The sequence below is a fragment of the Pavona decussata genome, unplaced genomic scaffold, assembly GCF_977016875.1.
Source record: "Pavona decussata unplaced genomic scaffold, jaPavDecu1.1 SCAFFOLD_122, whole genome shotgun sequence".
In the NCBI taxonomy this organism is placed as follows: Eukaryota; Metazoa; Cnidaria; class Anthozoa; order Scleractinia; family Agariciidae; genus Pavona; species Pavona decussata.
This window is the reverse complement of record NW_028145536.1, coordinates 1,462,501-1,484,711: the sequence shown is the minus strand read 5'-3', so window position 1 is coordinate 1,484,711 and position 22,211 is coordinate 1,462,501. Positions and strand designations below refer to the sequence as shown.

The 22,211-nt window shown below is 37.6% G+C and overlaps 2 protein-coding genes across 2 annotated transcripts; both read right to left on the bottom strand.

Moving 5' to 3' along the window:
- Nucleotides 1–526: 526 nt before the first annotated feature.
- On the bottom strand, nt 527–2,754 carry LOC146469578 (BTB/POZ domain-containing protein KCTD21-like). The gene is made up of 2 exons (XM_085123221.1): nt 2,094–2,754; nt 527–1,377 (listed from the first exon to the last, which is right to left on the bottom strand). The coding sequence occupies exons 1-2, from the start codon at nt 2,656–2,658 to the stop codon at nt 1,067–1,069; spliced, it is 876 nt and encodes a 291-aa protein (XP_084979347.1). The 5' UTR covers nt 2,659–2,754; the 3' UTR covers nt 527–1,066.
- On the bottom strand, nt 527–13,637 carry LOC146469577 (uncharacterized). The gene is made up of 3 exons (XM_085123222.1): nt 12,896–13,637; nt 8,816–9,386; nt 527–819 (listed from the first exon to the last, which is right to left on the bottom strand). The coding sequence occupies exons 1-2, from the start codon at nt 13,350–13,352 to the stop codon at nt 9,067–9,069; spliced, it is 777 nt and encodes a 258-aa protein (XP_084979348.1). The 5' UTR covers nt 13,353–13,637; the 3' UTR covers nt 527–819; nt 8,816–9,066.
- Between the last annotated feature and the right edge of the window lie 8,574 nt (nt 13,638–22,211).

Here is a 22,211-nt window from a genome sequence, read left to right as displayed (position 1 = left end):
GTAAACGGTCGTATACACCCCTGTGTAGCTATTAAAAATGCATATTTAATGTAAAATGATGTAAATATCATCCTATATAACAGTTTAAGCTTAAAAGACCAACTATTTATAACAGTAGAACTAATAGTACGAACATATTAAAATGTGAGATAAAATGAATTGGTAACAAAAGTACTAATTACATGAGCATCGGTGGCTGGAGAGATCTAATTCACTAAGATGTTCAAAACTGGCAGATGTAAACCTTGGTAGTGAACTGTTTTCCCTGATAGATATTAGGAAACTGTTCTAATCCGCTGCTGCTGCTAATGTTCACTACTTTAATACAGTCATTTTACGGCACTGAGCAGTTTCTTTACGATGACATGATTTTACTACAACTACTAGGCTTCATTTCGTTTTCACTCTTTACTTACTATTTGTAATCCCAGGGGGACCGAGGAAATAAAAATAACTGTAGCCTGTATAACAAAACTAAGACCCGAGTAATTCCTACCGTTTTAGTAAAATGAAGTCATCTTGAACATAGCAAGTTTTTGCAAACTCGTTTCCATGGTCTTTGGACTAAGCAATTGGTAAGAAACGACCCTTGGACCCTCCCTGAGTATCGCTCTTACATCTGTCCTTTCTTTCATAAGCCTACCTTAGTACTGGAGATATATCATGCTAGCTTGTTGTAGCTAGGCAATTTGGGGAACATTATCAATTAAAGTGCTTAAATTCAGAACTTAGCGAAAGAATAAGATACAAAATTAAACTTCAAAGATAATGTCATTACAGAAAACTGTGTCACTAGTTACGCTCGACAGTGAAGAAACCCTTTAATAGCGACCGGCCATATGATGAACCAGGAATTGTTGGAAGGGAGGTTCGACTGAACACCACATACAACAGCAAGTTCATTTTATCTGAAAAAATCTAAGCAAATATTTCGTGTAAAACTTGTTATGAGGAAAATAACCGATAAACTTTCTCTATACTTGATGACCTTTTTCAGACTAACTCTCTTAGAAACGTTCTAAACACCACAGTTTACTGTAATTTGTCCACTTTCCGCTATTTGTTGTCAGTCGCTGAGTCCAAACACTTCGTAATTTGAAACATTAAAATGATGATCTCCTGTGAAAAAGTAGTTGTCCTCTCCTGGGAAACATGAATAAGAGTGGAAAAGACTGTAACTATTTTTATTCCTGTTTGCATTCCCTGATATATGAAGGTCGTGCCCTCTGCCAAAGGTCGGTCCGTATTCGCTGCAACAGGCCAAAGCATCACTGTTCCTGGCAGTGTCAAGTGGTAATTTAATTGGTTTATGGCCGTACCAGTTGATAATGCTAAACAGGAACGCTTGGTAGCATTCCAAGTAATATAGCTGCCCACCTGTTAATAGGATAATAAAACGAAATTAAAAAAAAGAACATATTTAGAACGCTCTGGTAATCATACTTCTTTTTGTAAACTAACTACTGACAACGATCATTCCAATTATTTGTTTGGATAAAATATATAAATTTATAATAAAATTAATCATGAATGTTTTCATTTTTTTCAGAATATCTTTACCCAAACATTAATGATTATGGGCATTTCAGAATTTTAAACATCAACATTTCTCGACAAGATGGTGTTGCCCTTTTTAAAAAAACCTCTGTCGTGCTACACGGAAGTGATACGACTTGATTTTACCGACTTGCTGCCGGTACGGTAAAGAACTTAATTCATGAACGATAAATGCAATAAAATTAACACTTTGATGTGGACTTGTTCTTGCAACTGTTGGTCTTAAAGCGTTTTTTTTTTTTTTTTCATTGCATATTTTGCTTTGGAACAGCTTTGAGGACTAAATCAACTCATTCGACGCCTGAAACCAGGTCCTGCTACAGTCGTGCCATACTCTTGACACGGTAGTTAGGAAATTATCGAGAAAAATAACTTGCTTAACAAAATTAGACGAACGTCACCGTAATTAATTTTAGAAAGAGATCAGATATTATTTAAAGATATCGTACATATAAACTTCAAAATACAAAATGCCTGAGGCAAAGTTTTAACACGCCTAATTAAAATTTGCTCGCTAAATGCAGCAATAATCTTACTTGTCCATGAAACCTCGGTGAAGCCTCCAAAAATATATTCTCCGCTCTTTACAATTGTAATTGTGGGGCCTTTGTTATCGCATTTCGAGTGAAATGCTTCTGCTGCGAAGCCATCTCGAGAAGCTCTGAATAGAAGGCGCCATTCACCTTTCAAATCCACAGGCAACCAGCCTTTCAATATTCGTTGATCATCTCTATCTGTCAAAATCTCTGACTCTTCAAACGGCGCTGGTGGTTTTATACGCTTCAACTCTTCCACTAACCCTTGAATCTGGTAAAACGTGGCTTCTGCTTCAAGTTCCTTGTGAAATGTTGCTCCTTCTGGCGAAATTAATTTCCCATCACGTAGGTAGTTGAGTATAAAGCGGAAGTGAGTTCCATCTCGGTCGATAAAGAACGAACCGTCTTCAGAAGGCTTTGTGTCAAACTTCCGAGAAAACATGGCTGCTAACATCGAGTTTGGATCTTTTGTCAGCGTTTGCACTGTTGTGGTGAAGTAATGGCCACCGACATTAAGTTTAACAGTGGCAGAAAAATGTACATCAGCGGCTCCCTTCGACATCATTGGAGTTGAATTCTTCCTGTTCCTGATGTAGCCTTGTTGCTTCTTGCCGAAGCCTCATTCCCTCTTGCTAAAAGAATTGGCAAGCTTGTTTGATGTGATTTTAGAGTCTGTGAGAACTTGGTTGTCTGTGTTATTCGGAAGGCCTTAGATAATATAACAATGACCTGAAGGTTGTGTCTGCGATGTTCGCATTGTCCTGCGGTATTCCCCATGGAAATGTACCCAAAGCAAAGCAAATATGGCGCTACGATGTACCTTCGAATAGTGGATTAGTTGAGAAAAGATAACATCGGCTTAAGGGAGGTGACGTCATCGGGTTATTCTTCGGAGCAGCCGCGATCCGAGATCCGATTATACCGGAAATTGACCTGCATTCAGTCTCTTTTAGTAGTAATGGCGGACGACCTCGGTGAAATAGAGACTTCGAACGTTTCTTAGGATTCGTTATGGTAGAATACAGAGTTCTTTCTACTTTCGTTTCTCGGCGTCTGAACACTGATCTCAAGGATTTTGCGCTCGATTTGTGGAAGAAACGTGGAACCATGAAAACAGTCAAGATTTGCTCAGGTAACATTGTATAGTTTATGTTTTATAATAGTCAATTCATACGCATATAAGCTTACACTCTAGCAGGGAAACTTGGGATCATAAGGAGCTTTTCTATCATTGACTTGAATTTCATAATTTTCATTTTTACTAACTCATAACATCCACCTACAGAAGGTAAACATCTACCTAAGGGAGGTTATGGTATTATAATAAGGAAGGATGGACGTGAAGAAAGGTTAAGAATCTTAAGGGGCTTTTGCACTTCGTGTACATGCCGTTTTAGAATAAATTAATTTATAAAAATTTATTATTATTATTTTCATTATTTTTATTATTATTATTATTATTATTGTTAGTATTGTTATTATTATTATTATTATTATTATTATTATTATTATTATTATTATTATTATTATTATTATTATTATTATTATTATTATTTGAAAAGCCTTTTAATCTCACTAGAATGAGAATAATGAGAGTTTTCTCATTTTTTTATTTACACTCATAACATGGAATATTTAACAATTATTCCACGAGCGCCCGTTGGATATGAGATGATTGATAGCCAACGAGGCGCGAAGCGCCGAGTTGGCTATAATCATCTCATATCCAACAAGTGCGAGTGGAATAATTGTTTTATTAAAAACAATCAAGAAATATTGTTAGATCTTGCTGGTTTCGCTTAGCAAGAACAACAAGAAGACTGTTTTAATGGTCGCTATTTCTCTGGCATAGTATAATTGCTCATATACCATGGCCGCTTAGCCAATCAAATCCCTCGAATTGCATTATACAATGATCCAGTTTTTAATAAAATATATTATTATCAATAAAAAAATTAAGTAGTTTGTAGCCAACAAAGACCTATGCTGGGCCATTTATATTCATTTAATGAAACACTTTTACAGCCATAAAGATTTGCTGTGAGAGGTGTTATGGGTTTAAATAGAAAAATTGCAGGTGCATTAAAATAGCATAAATATAGCTGTTATGATGATTAAAGGCAATTGTTCTCTTGTTGTTGTTGTCATTTTTTCTTGGTTGACCCCATCAACCTGTAATTTCCAAATTAAATTTTGCTAGAAGTGATTGTTTATGACTGTTGAAATGATAGCTCATTTTTAAAAATATAAACCTTAATATGTCAGAATTTATTGTAATTTAATTTGTGATCTGACTTACAAGAGGTTTGACTCTTTGACTGCTTCATTTTTTATTTGCCATTAACCAAAAAATATAACATAAATACATTAAAGATGATATACAATATTCCTACTTAACTATTTACAAGATGAAATGTGTTAAAGGCTAGGAAGCCTATATAGAAGCCTGAAGCTTATTGACTATCGGCTTCCTGGATCTATAGGATAAACCATAAAAGTTAATGGTACTGAATGAAAATTCCAATTAATTTTTTTTTTGAATGAAGAAAAAAAAAAGAAAGAAAGAAAAAAAAAAAGAAAAGGTGTGAAGCTCAGCAAGGAGTCAATTTAACTAAGAAAGAAGGAATTTTTGTAAGTCTTTCGCCAAACAAACTGATACTTTCACTGTTTTGAATTTCACGACTAAGGGAGTTGAAAAACGTAGGACCTTGAAACTAAATCGAGAATTTTCGAAGATTAGTTCGACAACAAGGTATATAGAAAAGGTTGGAATTTCTTGTATTATAAGAATGTATCTGGCTTGATAAACAAAACGGCAATCGTTCGTTATTATAATACCTACTTGCATGGTGCTATAAAAATCATAACCTCCCTTAGGTAGATGTTTACCTCCTGTAGGTGGATGTTATGAGTTGGTAATAAATGATCATGAAATGACACTCAGGTCAACGATTAGAAAAGCCCCTGCACGATTGTAAGTTTTAATGCTTGCAAATAAGCTTTCCATGTGTACGATTGTGCCAGTATAACACATACGATACAAACGTGGTGCTATAAAACGTACCTTCCTTAGGTCGATGTTAACCTCCCGTAGGCCGATGTTAACCTCCTTTAGGTCGATGTTAACCTCCCGTAGGCCGATGTTGCCTGAGCAAATCTTGACTGTTTTCATGGTTCCACGTTTCTTCCGCAAATCCTTGAGATCAGTGTTCAGACGCCGAGAAACGAAAGTAGAAAGAACTCTGTATTCTACCATAACAAATCCTAAGAAACGTTCGAAGTCTTTATTTCACCGAGGTCGTCCGCCATTACTACTAAAAGAGACTGAATGCAGGTCAATTTCCGGTATTTATTTATTTATTTTTTTTATTTATTTAGCTTCGCCTAACTAAAATACAAACAGAATGGAAACAAACAATAGAAACAAAAAAAAAATACCAAAGATATAATAATTAGGCAGGGAGACCACTACAGCGTAGCCAATTACAGCGGATCCCTCGTTAATTATTTATATAAAAAAATGCTTAATAACTAAAACTACTAATATGTAAGCATAAAACTAGAGGAGACAAGGCGGGAGACCAAATTGCTAGAAGCAGCACGTTGGCGGGCATAGGAGAGACCTCGCTGTGTTACACCTAGGACAGATTGTTCTCCAAGTTCTAATGTCGTCAGCGTCGTACAAGTTATAATCGGATCTCGGATCGTGGCTGCTCCGAAGTAGGCCGATGTTATCTTTTCTCAACCGTCAAGCGTCCAGTCGTGTTATGAACTTTCCATACATTTCCCTGTAGTTTTTTTTCCGCGAACTATTTTTAGTAGCAATTCACGGCTGGTTCGCTATACAGACAAATGTATGGAAAAGTCAAAACGCAACTAGATGCTTTCTAGCACAGCTACATTCCTCAGTCATTTCTGTAATATCCTTTGCATAGTACCTAAAGTTTCCAATTCATGAATTTTTCAGAAGCAATGTTTTCTGAAAGTTTTTTGACATCAGATTTCCTTACAAACTCTGTAATTTCAAGACGTGTTTGCAGGTTTGCCTACTCGTCAAAATGGCGTCGAAAAAAAAAAAGGTGATAAGGCCTGTTAAACTCACAGTGAAGTAATGTTGTCTTTTCTCGTCGTTTCAGCTACCTCTCACACTCGTCAACAAACAGTCTGACGCTGCAAAGCTGTGCTGTCCGAAGGACTTTCGCTACGAGACGATGTAAAGTGTAGGTTGAAACTGTAATATAAACGAAATTAAAAGTTACCAAAGGTTGATAAAATAAAAGATATGCAAAGGAATAATACATCTAACAAGAAACGACGTAAACGATTACTTCAGTTGCAAGACCGCGGAATAACTTGGACGAAAGAAAACTGCCGCTGGCGAAGAAGTCAGAACGGACGAACTGCAAAGCTTGACTGCGCTAAGCGCGACTGGAAAAAAGCCTGTATTGTCCCGGAACCTGACATGTATATATATATAGCGAGAAATTGTGAACAGAAAGCGACGTAAATGAAAAGAAACGTACAAAAGACACTAATGAACAAGTGAAACAAAACGCAAAATATCTACAAGAAAGAAAAAACACGGATGCGTAGCGGAACAAACAAAGTAATTAAGCAAAAATGTCACACTTAGATCCTAGACAGTCCTTTCAGTCTGACGAAAGTATTCCCAATGTCTAGGTAACCAAGCGTTTTCTTCGGAGCCAAGACGCGGTGGCTAAGTGCATGATGTTATCTCATAAGCCGACTGAGTGGGAAACGATTTAACCGTTGCTAGGAGATTTCAACTACTGGCCAATCACTGGACCGAAAGTACAATAGCATTGTTTTTCAAATTCGTATACGGACCCTATACAGCTGGTTATGTAAGGGCGCTGCAAACTGAACTCTTTCCACTCCTTGCTAGTAGCAAAACACGACAAAAAGCTGACTCTCCCCACAGGGAAAGAGGCGAAAACAATTTAAATCCCCCACATAGTTAACTGTGACTGGAATGATTATAATTTGGGCTTTGAAAAAAAGCCTAGTTTATTGGATTGCTGTTGGATTGCAACTGTATATTGAAATCGATGACAGATGTTCCAAGTCAGATATTTAAAACGGGAGAAGCAGACAAATGAAGGATTTTTCCAAACATTACTTGATCAGCGCCAACTCCAGCTTCTTCGGATGGCTTCAGCGTCGGATATATTTGCTGTTCTATTACAGCGGTTAAATCATTTGCACTTCCAATAAGCTTAACGTGATATAGATTTTGATATGGCAACAATCGCTATACAAAAGAAAACAAATCGAACATTTCAAGCACTCGACTGGAGTAGACGTATTTTTTAAATGATGGTATTTTTTTCAAACCTGGATTGAAAATATTTTGTCACTCCATGGAACGGAAATGCCCATCGCTATTCCACAGTGAAGTTCGTCGCTTAGTTCCGTCGTTCAAGAATAAGCATGCCATAGGCTGGTAACATGGCGAGTAACGTTTCCGAGTTAGAGTTTGCACTGTTGTGGTGAAGCCATCTTTTGAGCAACAACAGAATAGAATGAGAATAATGTATTATTCAGTGAATGACACAGGCATACTACGCAAAAAGAAATCCGACTGAGCAGTCGAACCTAAGACCAACAAAATGCAAACACGTGGCTAACCATTGTAGGGAGTTTTGAAGGATCATGATTTCGCGCCAGTAACAGGCAAATTACTGGTCAGTTTTGCGTGTATTCAAAAATGCTTTTGGAAAACACAGGCCAAGGGATTTTTTTTTTCTGTTCCATTTTATTATTTGTTTAATTGTGACCACGTTGTTAACAAAAAAATTTAAGTGCGATTTGGAATCGCTTTTAAACTGGCCATCATATGTTGAATGAATGAATCTTTTCATTTATTTCCTACAAGATTGATCACCGAATGCAAAGTAAACGCTGGTATACACCCATGTGTAGCTATTAAAAATGCATATTCTATGTAAACTGATCATGATGTAAATATTATCATATAAAACAGTTCAAGTTTTAAATACTAACTATTTATAACAGTGATACTACGATAAAAAGAATTGGTAACAAAGGTACTAATTACATGAGCAGCTGTAGCTGGAGAGATCTAATTCACTAAGATGTTCAAATATGCCAGATTTAAACCTTTGTGGTGAACTGATTTCCCTGATAGATCTTAGAAAACTGTTCCAATCCGCTCCTGCTGCTAATGTTCACTACTTTAATACAGTCATTTTACGGCACTAAGCAGTTTCTTTACGATAACACGATTTTACTACAACTACTAGGCTTCATTTCGTTTTCCCTCCTTACTTTCTATTTGTAATCTTAGGGGGTCGAGTAAATAAAAATAACTGCAACCTGTATAACAAAAATAAGACTCAAATAATTCCTACACTTTTAGTTAAATGAAGCCATCTTGAGTATAGCAAGTTTTTGCATTCCCATGGTATTTGGACTAAGCAATTGGTAAGACACGACCCTGGGACCCTCCCTCAGTATCGCTCTTACATCTGTCCTTCATTTCATAAGCCTTCCTTAGTATAACAGATATATCATGTAAGCTTGTTGTAGCTAGGCAATAAAATTGAACATAATGACTGCAAACTGTGGGGAACATTATCACTGAATAAAAATACTTAAATTCAGAACTTAGCAAAAGAATAAGATACAAATTTACACTTCAGAAAAATCTGGCACTAGCTACGCTCGACAGTGAACAAAACCTTAACGAAACGGCCATACAATGTATTTCAAAATAAAACAGGATTTGTTGAATGGGAGGTTTGATTGACCACCACATACAACCGCAAATTCGTTTTTCTGGAAAAATCGAAGCAAGTATTACGTGTAAAACATGTTACGGGAAAAATATTACACACTTTTTCTACGCTTGGAGACCCGATTCAGAATTAGTCTCTTAAAAACGTTTTAAACACCAGTTTACTTTAAATTTCCTACTTTCCGCTGTTTGTTGTCAGTCGCCGAGCCCAAACACTTCGTAATTGGAAACAGTAAAATCTCGATCCCCTGTGAAAGAAGTGTCTTTCTTTCCTGGGGGGAGTGAATAAGCTGCGGAATAAGAGCGGAGATAACTGCGACTATTGTCATTCCTGTTTGCATTCCCTGATATATGAAGTTCGTCATTGCCAAAGGTCGGTCCGTATTCACTGTCACACTGCATAGCTGGATAGCCATAGTCAGTCGTAAGTGGTAATATAGTTGGTTTCAGGCCGTGCGGGTTGATAATGCTGAACAGGAACGCTTGATAGCATTCCAAGTCATCTGGCTGCTCACCTTGTAATAGATAATGAAATTAAATTTAAAAAAAGAAGATATTTAGAACGCCTCGGTAATTATACCTCTTTTTGCAAACAATCTACTGACAATGATTATTCCAGTTATTTGTTTGGATAAACAGGGCCGTGGCCAGTACGAGGCAAACCGAGGCACTTGCCTCAGTCATTGTTTTTTCTTCGGGGAAAGTAAGATTTTTTTTAAAGGAGAAAGAAAGGCACTAGCAGCAAATAAATTGACAAACAGTTAAATAAATATAAAAAAAATGTTAACGCAACATGGTATTATGTTTAATGATAACGCGAATCAGGCAGTGGCCTGAATTACAGATGAGAAAAATTCATGCTAACCAGGCAGCGACTTCCAAAGAAAACTGCCTCTTTTTCATGTGCTTTGACGCCATTTCTCGAGTTTTCTGTCTTCTCTGATCTGAGTGGGGAAAATCTATCAAAATACAGCTAGCAGAGGTCTCTGCCGTCAGAGGTCTCTGCTAGCAGGAACGTTCTATCTAATCAACAGCTCTTTTCAAAGAAAGCGGTAAGTAGATGCTCTCATAACATGCTTTCAGTTCTTCTCAATAATCAAAACAAAATTTAGGCTTGTTTTGACATTATTTAGCTAAGCAACTTTGACTTTCAGTCCATCTAGTAAAGATAGTGATGTCAGTGAAGAAGCCACCGGAGATGGTGGGAAAGAAGTTGTAGAGGCCGAAAGCGGACAGGCGACAGCGCGACTAAGTACAGAAAGCTGTTCGTGCGAGCGCAGCTTTAGCGCTCTCTGCAAGTTGAAGACCTGGAGCGAGTACATAAAATTTAATGTCGGGCGTAACTGCTAAGGCAAGGCTTTCAGCCCAATCACATTCAGTATTTTAGCACTCGAAGCACAGGTTGAATGGCCTTGCATTAGCCCAAGTCCACAGCGAAATCCCTGTGGACCCGCTCGAGGTTCTACAGCGATGGGATGCTAGTGGGAACAGGTGAATCACGCTGGCATTTAACAGTTAAATTCGTTGCCTTTTAGAAACGTGAACGTTCGAGACCAGGTTTTATGAGCCTGCGAAAACCTACTTTTCACGAAACAGCTGGTCAGCCGAACCTGGTTTATGTCGTTGTTATCTAAGGCCTTCATATAGAAACAAACCAGATGCAGACTGCTGACTTGCAGACTTGCAGACCTGCAGACCTGCAGACTTGCACACTTGTAGACTTGCAGACTTGCAGACTTGCAGACCTGCAGACCTGCAGACTTGCAGACTTGCAGACTCAACATACTGGCCTTTCCCAATTCATTTTAAAAATAGTATTGTGTAACCTCTGCCATTCCATATCATGCGCTATCCGCTTGGTACGCTTTGATACTTGGCTACTTTCACGGTTGTCGTTCAGGAATTAAATTCGTACGTGCGCCAGTTTTGAGAAAACGTTGTCAAACTATATAACAAACAGCATAATAAGGGCTAAGTTCGGAAAAAAAATACAGTTTTAGTAATTATTTTACATTCTAAAATATCAGGATCGGGTAAACGCTCCGACAAACGAGGCCTGTTGGATTGAATTTATCGGGTATCAAACGCTTGGCAAGAACGAATTAGCTGCACAGCGTTATTCAAAAGACATTAATAAGGCTTTTCCGATATTTTGATTGGTTATGGAGATATTCGAGTTCAAAGTTAGAATAGCAAAAAAATATGTAGACGTGTTGCTCAAGTGGTCGCCATGCCAAAGTTAGTTTGAATAGGCCTTATCACGGTTTTCGACGCCATTAGAAAGCGCGCGTCCAGTCGTGTTTTGAATTTTCCATACATTTCCCTGTATTTTCCGGCCGCGAACTAGTTTTAGTAGCAGTTCACGGCTGGTTCGCTATACGGGCAAATGTATGGAAAGTTCAAAACACCACTGGATGCTTTCTGGCACAGCTACATCCCTCCAATTGTTTTCTTAAAGTTCTTTTCCTAGTGCCAAAAGTTTCCGATTCATGAATTTTTCAGAAGCGTTATGAAAATTATTTGACATCGGATTTCCATACAAACACTGTTATTTCAAGGCTGTTTGCCTATTCGTCAAAATGACGTCGAAAACCGTGATAAGGCCTATTTAAAACACTGTGCGAGATTTTAGCCCTTAAAATTTCGTAAACAACAAATGCCTCCACAAGGGATTATATCACCTCGATCGTACTAAATGCCGCGAGCTAGTGAATCAGCAACACTCCATGGAACCAACAACACTAGCACATAATTCTCATTAAATTCCAAAGTCGCGAAAATCCGGAAGTATGCAGGTCGCGCAAGTCTTCACGGTTGTCCTCTGAAAGTAGCTAAGTAGCCTTAAAAGCGTACTAAGCGGACAGCGCATGATGAGGAATGGAGGAGGTTACACAATATTATTTTTAAAATGAATTTGGAAAGGCCAGTATGTTGAGTCTACAAGTCTGCAAGTCTGCAGGTCTGAAGGTCTGCAAGTCTGCAAGCCTGTTGAGTCTGCATTTGTAGCACACCGCCAACAAATACATTAAAAAGTCGCATACAAGAACACAGAGCCCCCTAAAGTAGTATTTAAATAGCTCCCCTCTCCCCCTTCCCCCCGCCAAAAAACCTAGATCTCTAGATCTATATGGCCTTGAGGGCTCCTAGCGGAATTTTTGTCAAATAAGCTTTGATCCCAGTGTTTTGTTTAAACGTAGACATTGCCTCAGTCGTTATTTTTTTCTGGCTACGGCCCTGATAAAATATAAAAATTTAAAAACTAAGAACTAATTATTTCTTTCTATTAATTCCCCGAAATTTGCTTTTGCCTGGGAAGGTTGGTGATCGAGGGCAAAAAAGCTGAGTGAGCGTATTTCAGAATTTAAAACATCAACATCTCTAAAGAAGATGATGTTGTCACATACGAAACGACAAAATTGGGCCCTTTCAGTTTGAAAGAACATCATAACCTCAATCGTGCTACACGGAAGAGACACGACTTGGTTTTACCGAAGTGCTGCTAGTACCGTGCAGAACTTAATTCATAAACGATAAATGCAATAAAATTGACACTTTGAAGTGGATTTATTCTTGCCACTGTTGGTGATCTCTTTTTAATTGCATATTTTGCTTTGATCTGTAGTTTACTTTTGTACTTTTTAATGTTTGTCATTTGTGTACGGACCTTTAAAAATTTAATGTTATTTTGGATCAGGACCTCTCTGTAGATCATCCACGGGTGAGAGAGCTTTCCTGTTTAAATATTATTATTATTATGAACATTAAATCATTCGATCCCTGAAACAAGGTCCTGATATGTACAGTCATGCCGTACCCTTGACACGATAGTTAGGAAATTATCGACGGAAAAATAACCTGCTTTATTACTAAATTAGAAACAATCATCTTGAACGTCACGGTAATTAATGTCACAAAGATATTATTTTTAACGATATTGTACAGATAACCTACAAAATACAAAATGCTTAAATTTTAACACGCCTTATTAAAATTTTCTCGGCGCTAAATACAACAATAATCTTACTTCTCCATGAAACCTCGGTGAAGCCTCCAAAAATATATTCTCCGCTCTTTACAATTGTGACTGTGGGGCCTTTGTTATCGCACTTCGAGTGAAATGCTTCTGCTTCGAAGCCATCTCGAGAAGCTAGAAATAGAAGACGCCATTCACCTTTCAAATCCGCAGGTAACCAGCCTTTCAATATTTGTTGATACTCTCTATTTGTCAAAATCTCTGACTCTTTAAACGGCATTGGTGGTTTTATACGGCGCTTCAACTCATCCAGTATCCCTTGAATCTGGTAAAACGTGGCTTCTGCTTCAAGTTCCTTGTGAAATGTTGCTCCTTCTGGTAAAATTAATTTGCCATCGCGTAAGTAATTGAGTATAAAGCGGAAGTGAGTTCCATCTCGGTCGATAAAGAACGAGCCGTCTTCAGAAGGCTGTGTGTCAAACTTCCCAGAAAACATGGTTTCTAACATCGGGTTTGGATCTTTTGTCAGCGTTTCCACTGTTGTGGTGAAGTGATGGCCACAGACATTAAGTTTAACAGTGGAAGAAAAATGTACATTAGCAACTCTCCTCTACATCATTGGAGTTGATTCTTCCTGTTCCTGATGTAACCTTATTGCTTCTTGCCGAAGGCTTGCTTCTTCTTCCTAAAAGAATTGGGAAGCTTATTTGATGTGGCTTTTAGCGTCTGTGAGAACCTGGTTGTCTGTTTTATTCGCCGTTTCCTTCCAAGGGCAAAAGAAATGTTGCTTCACTTTTCAATCGCATGGCGTAAACGTGAACCGCAATCGGTCTGGATCACGTGACTTGTGACAATCTTGTCACGGGTACTTACAATACAGACAAAGGAGGCGGGGAGAGGGAAGGGGAAGGGTAAATAGAGGTATGCGCCAATCACTATTATTATATTCAGATCTTTTGTCTGCAATTATGTTTTTTTACAATTGCAATCCGAGAGCCTTTAAGAGCTTCAACGTAAGAGCCCTCAAGAGTAATACAACCCATCTCACCACTGAGCAGCTAATAGGGACAGTAGCACATGGGGAGGACTGTTAGTAATCACCCAGTGGGAAAACGAGAAATAATTGCGTGCACATGCTTTTACCCTGAAGGGAGGGCGAGCAGCCCATGCATACACCACAGTCTTCCAGATTCTTTCGTTTTTGTGTGTGTGTTTGTTTCTTTCTTCATTTTTTTCCTCTGTCTGTTTTTTATTCAGTTTCCAGCATTGAATCTATGAGTATGAATTTGCCAAGGAATGGGACTAAAATAAAGATTCATTCCATTTTAGGAAACAAGTTACGTAATTTAACCGTACCAAGCAGAATAATTAACATGACCATCGATTTTCTGTCTAATCTATCTCAAAAAATCAAATTAGCAAAAGGTTGTTTTTCCGAGTGGGGCCCAGTCCCCACCGCGGTACGGCAAGGTACCAAGTTAAGTCCATGGCTTTTTGTATCAATGATAAATGATTTAGATGTAAACACACCACATGTATGGAAATTTGTTGACGACACAACAGCATACGAAGTTACTCCAAAAGGGAATACCAGTAACGCGCAGAGTATAGTTAACCAAGTTATCAAGTGGTCTCGTGCAAATACTGAGTCCAACTCAACCCTGACAAATGTAAGGAGCTCCGAATCTCGTTTGCCCGAAATCCAGTTGAATTTAATACACAAACTATTGACGGAAAAGAAGTCGTAGTTGTGAGTACCGCCAAGTTACTGGGACTTACTATAAGCGCCAGCCTAACTTGGAATGCGCACATCGAAGAAGTGGTCAAGAAAGCAAGAAAGTGACTGGATTTCCTAGTACAGCTCAAACGCGCGAAATTACCGCCAACTGATTTAATTCTTTTGTACAATACGTGCGTGAGGTCATGACTACGCCGTTCAGGTATTTTACAACCTGGAACGCCTTGCCACAGTATATCAGTAACGAACTCACCCGCATCGAGAAAAGGGTGATCTCAATCATTATCTCCGACAAGAGCTACAACAATGAAAGTGGAATTCTTGGCGAATCAACCATAGTGGATCATATTGATTCATTATATGATAAGCTTTTTTATAGCATTACATCCGATAAAGACCATAGGCTGAACAGCTTACTTCCCTTATACAACTTACCTCCCTTACTTATACAAGAATCCAACATAAGAAACTATCGCCCTTACGATATACCACATGTCCGCACCAACAGGGCAAAGAACTCGTTTATCCTCGCAATGGCCTGCCAAACGAATCAATCTTAGAATCATTTTTTTAGAAACACGATTAAGGTATTATTAAATTGATTATTATTTACTAGGTTCCTTTTAGACATAGTTAGCATTTGTATGATTTTTTAATCATTATTGTAAAATTTTTATTGTAAATTTTGGTATGTAATCATTACGTAATTCAGCCTCAGGCTGCGATGTAATTTTAATAAACCTTACAGTACCTTACCTAAAGGTGTTAGAAATGAACGACAAGAAAACATAGAACAACATAGAATCAGTTACCCGGGCGCTCATCTATTCAAGTTGTTTCTTGTTGGAGACGAATATTTTCAGCGCCTTGTGATACCAGAGACGCCATGATAATCCATCCGGAGAGGGAAGGGAAGATTTTTTGTGTATCATGTTTGTACATTTCAGTATAATACAGGTGGGTCTAAGACAGCCCATGGCATGCTTATTCTTGAACGACGGAACTAAGAGACGAACTTCACTGTGGTGTAACGATGGGCATTAAGCAAATAGGTATTTAATATGAGTTGACGGGATTTAATTTGTGCCTCTAATAATAATAATAATAATAAAAATAATAATAATAATTATAATAATAACTAAGGATTTGGAAAAACATTTCAGAATAAAAAGTAGCGATATTAAAACATGACGTTTCGGCGACGACATGTCACCATTATCAAATGTAAATTATAATAAGATTGGTAACGTTATATAAAGAAAGGAAGGTGTGAAATTACATTAGAATAAAACGAGATTTAATTTTGCACATTCTTTCGTTTTACTCCATCTCGTTTTATTCTAATGTAATTTCACACCTTCCTTTTCTTTATATAACGTTACCAATCTTATTATAATTTACATTTGATAATGGTGACATGTCGTCGCTGAAACGTCATGTTTTAATATCGCTACTTTTTATTCTGAAATAATAATAATAATAATAATAATAATAATAATTTTTATTAAAATATTCCAAGTAAAATGCTATTTACAGGTTAAAAAAAGCTATTAAAACTTATTTGCAATTCTTTCGATAAAAAAGACTATTTTTAAACACAATTTTTTTTTACGAAAAGAGAAAAAAAATATCATCAAGTTACCTAAGAAAAAACCTCATCAAACTATATCATAAAAAAAAGAAACAAGGAAAAGTATGTATAAAATCATAGGACCTAGATTTTGGCGAGGCATCTTTCTAATTCAAAGTCCGCTTCCCGAACATTGCTTCTATTTGCTCTTCTAACTGTTCTTGACCCTCTAAGACAGAGCAAAGCCGACCTAAGGATGGCAAAGGATACTTTAGAACGTATCCAAGGGACAGTGGTGGCATAATAATAATAATAATAATAATAATAATATAAGCAAGCGAAAATTAAAGTTAATAGCCGACGTTTCGGCATCATCGTGACACCATTCTCAAGGCAAAGTGGATAAATTAATGCGAAGATTTGATTTTTATGCTTTATAGTCTCTACAAATTAACATGTAGAGACATGTAAAGAGACTGAACACTACAACCGCAAATACCTGTTTTCCGAAAAAATCAGAAGCCAGTATTTCGTGTAATACTCGTACGAGAAAAATAATACAAACGTTTTATACGCCATTTTAATTTTTGTTCCATTTTTTAACATTAATGACCTGTTTCAGACGGATTCGCTTAGAAACATTCTAAACACCACAGTTCACTGTAAATTGTCTACTTTCCGCTGTTTGTTATCAGTCGCTGAGTCCAAACACTTCGTAATTTGAAACAGTAAAATTTCTAGCTCCCGTGAAAAACGTTTTTTGTTTTCCTTCGGGACACGAGTAAGAGGAGAAAACACTGTAACTTTTTTCATTCCTGTTTGCATTTCCTGATATATGAAGATCGTACCCTTCACCAAAGGTCGGTCCATATTCGCTCTTACGCCACACAGCAACCTCTTTATGGGTTTTCAGTGGTAATTTTCTTGGTTCAAGGCCGTGCGGGTTGACAATGCTGAACAGGAACGCTTGGTCGTCTTCGCAACCAGTCATCATAACGGGGCCTGATATAGAATTAAAAAAAAGCACACATTAAAACAATGTATTTAAAAGAAGACCTTAGAACGCTTTGGCCATAATACTCCTCTTGCAAACGAACGTCTGACAACGATCACTCCAATTATTTGTCTGGATATGTCCTAACATATAGAAATTTGAGGTAAGCGAGAATGTTTTCTTTGGTTTCAGTACTTCTTTTCCATGGCCTTTAGTCTTCCCTTCCCTAAAAATTAATGCTTTCTTTTTGTTAACCTTTGCCATTTGCTTCCTCCTGGGAAGGTTGGTTGATTGACGACAAAGAACTGTGTGTTTTAAACGGGAGGCGAATAGGATAAGGATTTGGATAAAAGATTAGGATCAATGATTTGCGGCTCTATATATTATATTATAATTATTATAATTATATTATGTAATTAGTATAGCATCTAATACTATTTTAATATGATTTTAGGATTTAGATCTCCATACAAATAGGTTGGAGAAGTGTCCCCAACTAGCAAATTGCGGAATTGCAGCAAGCTAGAATGACTCACACATAACTGATAAAGTTATAGAGCATTAATACAATTTTTAGGGGCCAGTAAGGACTTGTCCAAATTCTCGCGCGCTGATTGGCTCAAAGTTATAGTCTATAAGAGTACAGACAATAAAAGTGACGTCATATGTAATGTGCGCGTTTTCTTAACGAAAACTAAAGCCAATTCTGCTCGTACTTTTTCCATGTTATTGTAAAAAACAAATCGACCGCCTTTTTCTATGGTCTGTAGTCTTATAGACCATAAAGTAATGCCATAAAAAGTCCAAACAGGGCGGTACCTAGGCCTTTTTGTCTGCGGGGACAAACTCCGCACACCTTCACAGGGGTCTCCCGTATGACAGGGTTTCTAGTTGGAGGTTTTTTTTACTCCTACACAAAACGTTGCCTCAAAGATCTTTTAAGAAAAACAAAACACACTGATGCTTTTTTTTCTTAAATTGTCATGTCTCAGTATGACATAAACACCTTGTTTAGCATGAACCAAACATTGGCTCTCATTCAATTTAATGGTAAATTTAAAACACAGTCGATGCACTGCTCTAAATGAACTGAGAAAATTACTGAGCCACACAATTCAAACGCACTATAACAGTGGAGCGAATTTGAATTTTGAATTTTACTTTACGCAAAAATTACTTTCACGGGATGTTGAGGCAACTTCCGACCAAAGCGACAATGTAATGATCACATGACAGGCGCAGCTCTTTGAGAACGGAGTTGAATGAAAAATTGAAAGCGAAGTAGATCGGACACAGCGTCAACCGGACATCTCAATTCAAGAAACGTTCAAGTGTACGAGTTACAACCTTTCTGTGACAAGCATTCAAGTGCTTTTGAAGTTCCAGCTCATCAATTGAGCAAATGTTTTGCTGTGTGGTGCCGAGCGAAGGAATAATTTAAATATTTTTGGTTTAGTGAAGAAGTGTTGAAATAACAATGTACCAGAGTTCTCAAAGAATTACTTTAAGTTGCATAAGGAAGTTATTCAAGAGAAACAAGAAGAAGCAATTCTACATACTTACCTGCAGTAAGAACTGAGACCGCCAAGAAATGTTTTTATCATAATGGCTCAGTTGTGTATAACAATTATATTAGTAAATAATAATCAGTTTTTTTTATGTTATACTGTATTAATTAATTTATAGCTACTTAGTTGTCCTATTATTTATCTTGTATTTTTTTTATTAGTTTTAATGTAGGGCTTCTATTGATAACAGATATACTTTTTGTATTCTGACGGGATTACCTAGTTAAATAAAGGTTTTCTACTAGGACGGCTTTTTTTATGCTGCATGAACTGAATTCCTCGCTGACGTTTTGAAACACTTAACGCAGGTCCAAGAATACGAGGTACAACCTCACTGAGACAAGCATTCAGTGCAAGTTTTTAAACTTCAAGCTTATCGAGAAGCGTAAGAGCTTTGCACATTTAATAGATGAACTTTTGTAACTGGAGTCCTCGTAAATGCGTAGAAACATAAAGGCAGGCATTACCTAGTTCTTCTTCAGAAATTTCTTCGATCGATTTTAACCAAGAGACTATAGTCTCTTGATTTTAACCTCTTACCGCCAGGATTTACGAGCCATCCTGAATTTTTGAAGGTAACCGTTGTTATTGTTGTTGTTGTTCTTGTTATGTGATCTTAATCGTAAAATCGTGCAATTTTTCTGATTTTAAAGGAAATTTCAGAGATACCTACCATTAAATAGCGTCATACCAAACTTTGCGGCTTTTATCGTTGTTATATTGAGATGGCATTGTCTAATATTTCTTTTTTTTTTTTTCCATTTTTCCGAAGAAACTTTCGCTTTGCACCGAAAGACAAAATTTATGTTAGCGACAGCTGGGACAATCGTTTTCCATATAAGATCAAACTACGGTATATAAGCTGATAACCGGGATTTAGTGAACCAATCAGAACGCTAGAAATGCATTATTCAAAGAGTATAGACCATAGAAAATTATTTGTTAACAAGATAATGCTGCCACATACGAAGTGACCATATAAGCCCTTTTTAGTTTGAAAGAATATCATAACCTCAGTCGTGCTACACGGAAGTGAAACGACTTGGTTTTACCGAAATGCTGCTAGTGCCATGAACAACTTAATCACATAAAGGATAAAGGATAAAGGATAAACACAATAAAATTTACATTTTGATGTGGATCTATTCTTGCAACTGTTGGCCAGCGTTTCGTAACTGCATATTTTGTTCTAGAAGAGTTGTTTTGGACTAAATCAACGATGAAACCAGGTCCTGCTATGTACAGTCTTGCGGTAGTCTTGGACACGGCAGTTGGGAAATTAACAAGAAAATAACCTGCTTTACCAAATTACAAACAGTAACGTGTTACAAAGAGATCCGACATTATTTAAAGAGAACCTAAAAAATGCAAAATCCTTGAGGCGTGCAAAGTCCTTGCTCGCTAAATACATTATTTTAAATACAGCAATACATAATCTTACTTTTCCACGAAGCCTCGGTGAAGCCTCCAAAAATATATTCTCCGCTCTTTACCACTGTGACTGTGGGGCCTTTGTTATCGCACTTCAAGTGAAATGCTTCTGCTGCGAAGCCATCTCGAGAACCTTGAAATAGAAGACGCCATTCACCTTTCAATTCCGCAGGTAACCAGCCACACAATGTTTGTCGATGTTCTTTATTCGTCAAAATCTCTGACTCTTTAAACGACATTGCTTGTTTTATACGCTTTAACTCTTCCAGTATCCCTTGAATCTGGTAAAACGTGGCTTCTGCTTCAAGTTCCCCGTGAAATGTTGCTCCTTCTGGTAAATTTAATTTGCCATCGCGTAGGTAGTTGAGTATGAAACGGAATTGAGTTCCATCTCGGTCGATAAAGAACGATCCGTCTTCAGAAGGCTGTGTGTCAAACTTCCCAGAAAACATGCCTGCTAACATCGAGTTTGGATCTTTTGCCAGCGTTTGCACCGTCGTGGTGAAGTGATGGCCACCGACATTAAGTTTAACAGTGGCAGAAAAATGTACATCAGCAACTCTCTTCGACATGGCGTCGAACTCTGCTCGTTCCTGATGTAGCCTTGTTGCCTCTTCCCGAAGCCTTCTTGCTTCTTGCTGTAACAATTTCGAAGCTTGTTTGATGTGGCTTTCAGCAGCTGTGAGAACCCGGTTGTCTGTTTTATTGGCCATTTCCTTCCGAGGGCAGAAGAAATGCTTATGACAAATGCTGTCACTTTTCAGTCCTATTGCCGTCAACGTGAACCGCAATCAGTCTTGATCACGTGAATTGTGAAAATCGTGTCACGGAAGAGTACTTCAGTTACTGCAACTGTCTGCAATTACGTTTTTTGACAATTGCAATCCGAGAGCCTTAAAGGGACACAGTCACCTGGTGCACAAGCGCATTAGATACCATTTTTTCGCTGATTTGCATAACACACCTCATCACAAGTCTCGCGCTGAGAAGCGCATCCTTTGAAAAATCTAAACAAACCTTGTCGAGTCGAAGTATTTGCCATTCGAAGTAGTGATTATAAACCTAATGTCATATAAGAACACTCATTTTCTTGATACCATGGAGAATTTACTGATGGACTTGTCCAGGGAAAGCCAAACGTCAACCGGCGAACACCTCTGAAGTCGTAGAATTATTTAATCGTTTATTTCGGTATACGGTTGTGTGAAAAATTATCTTAGCTGTTTCTACGTTTCACAGTCAGCACAGTGTTTGCATGAGAAGCAAATTGAGTTCAAATATTAGTGAATATGTCAACTGATTTTAAAACGTCACGGTAGCGAATCGACTGAACTGCAGTGTAGCAAAACGACTTTGTATCGAAACGACCGGTAAGCTTTATTTCTGCTTTCAATCATATATTTTGCTTTTATAATTTCGTTTGTACAACTTCTCCTCACTTCTCCACTATGTAAATTAAGGAACCAAACTCATGTCATTGCAAGAACGCTTGCTCGACCCGTAGAAAACAAAGTGTCGAGGAGATAATCGACTGTGTACCGAAGCTTGTCTTCGTCTGAGCTCCAAACCAAGCAGCCATGACGCGAAGTTCGAATCGTTTACGAAGATTCCCTCCGCACGTACCTTTCACCAGGTTGAGAAAATGCGATTTTCTAAATATATCATGGTGATTTGTTCTCCAATGTTTTTGATTGATTTCTCTCATTATTTTAGTCAACGCATGCGATTTCTTCCACCCGGCGCCTTCACTTCTCCCACCTCTTCTTTTCATGTTTCGTTGGAGACGCGATCCATACTGTTTTTAACCAAATATGATAAAATAATATCATTGGATGAGCAAAAGCATACCCAGAAACAGGTTTTCAGTAAAAGATTGAAAATCCAATAAAACACTGGGAAGATCTCGTTTTACCAGAATCCAGTTTAATTTGATACACTTATTATTGACGGAAAAGAAGTTAAAAGTTGTGAGCACCGCCAAGTTACTGGCACTTACTATAAGCGCCAACCTAACTTGGAATGCGCACATCGAAGAAGTGGTCAATAAAGCTAGAAAGTGACTGTAT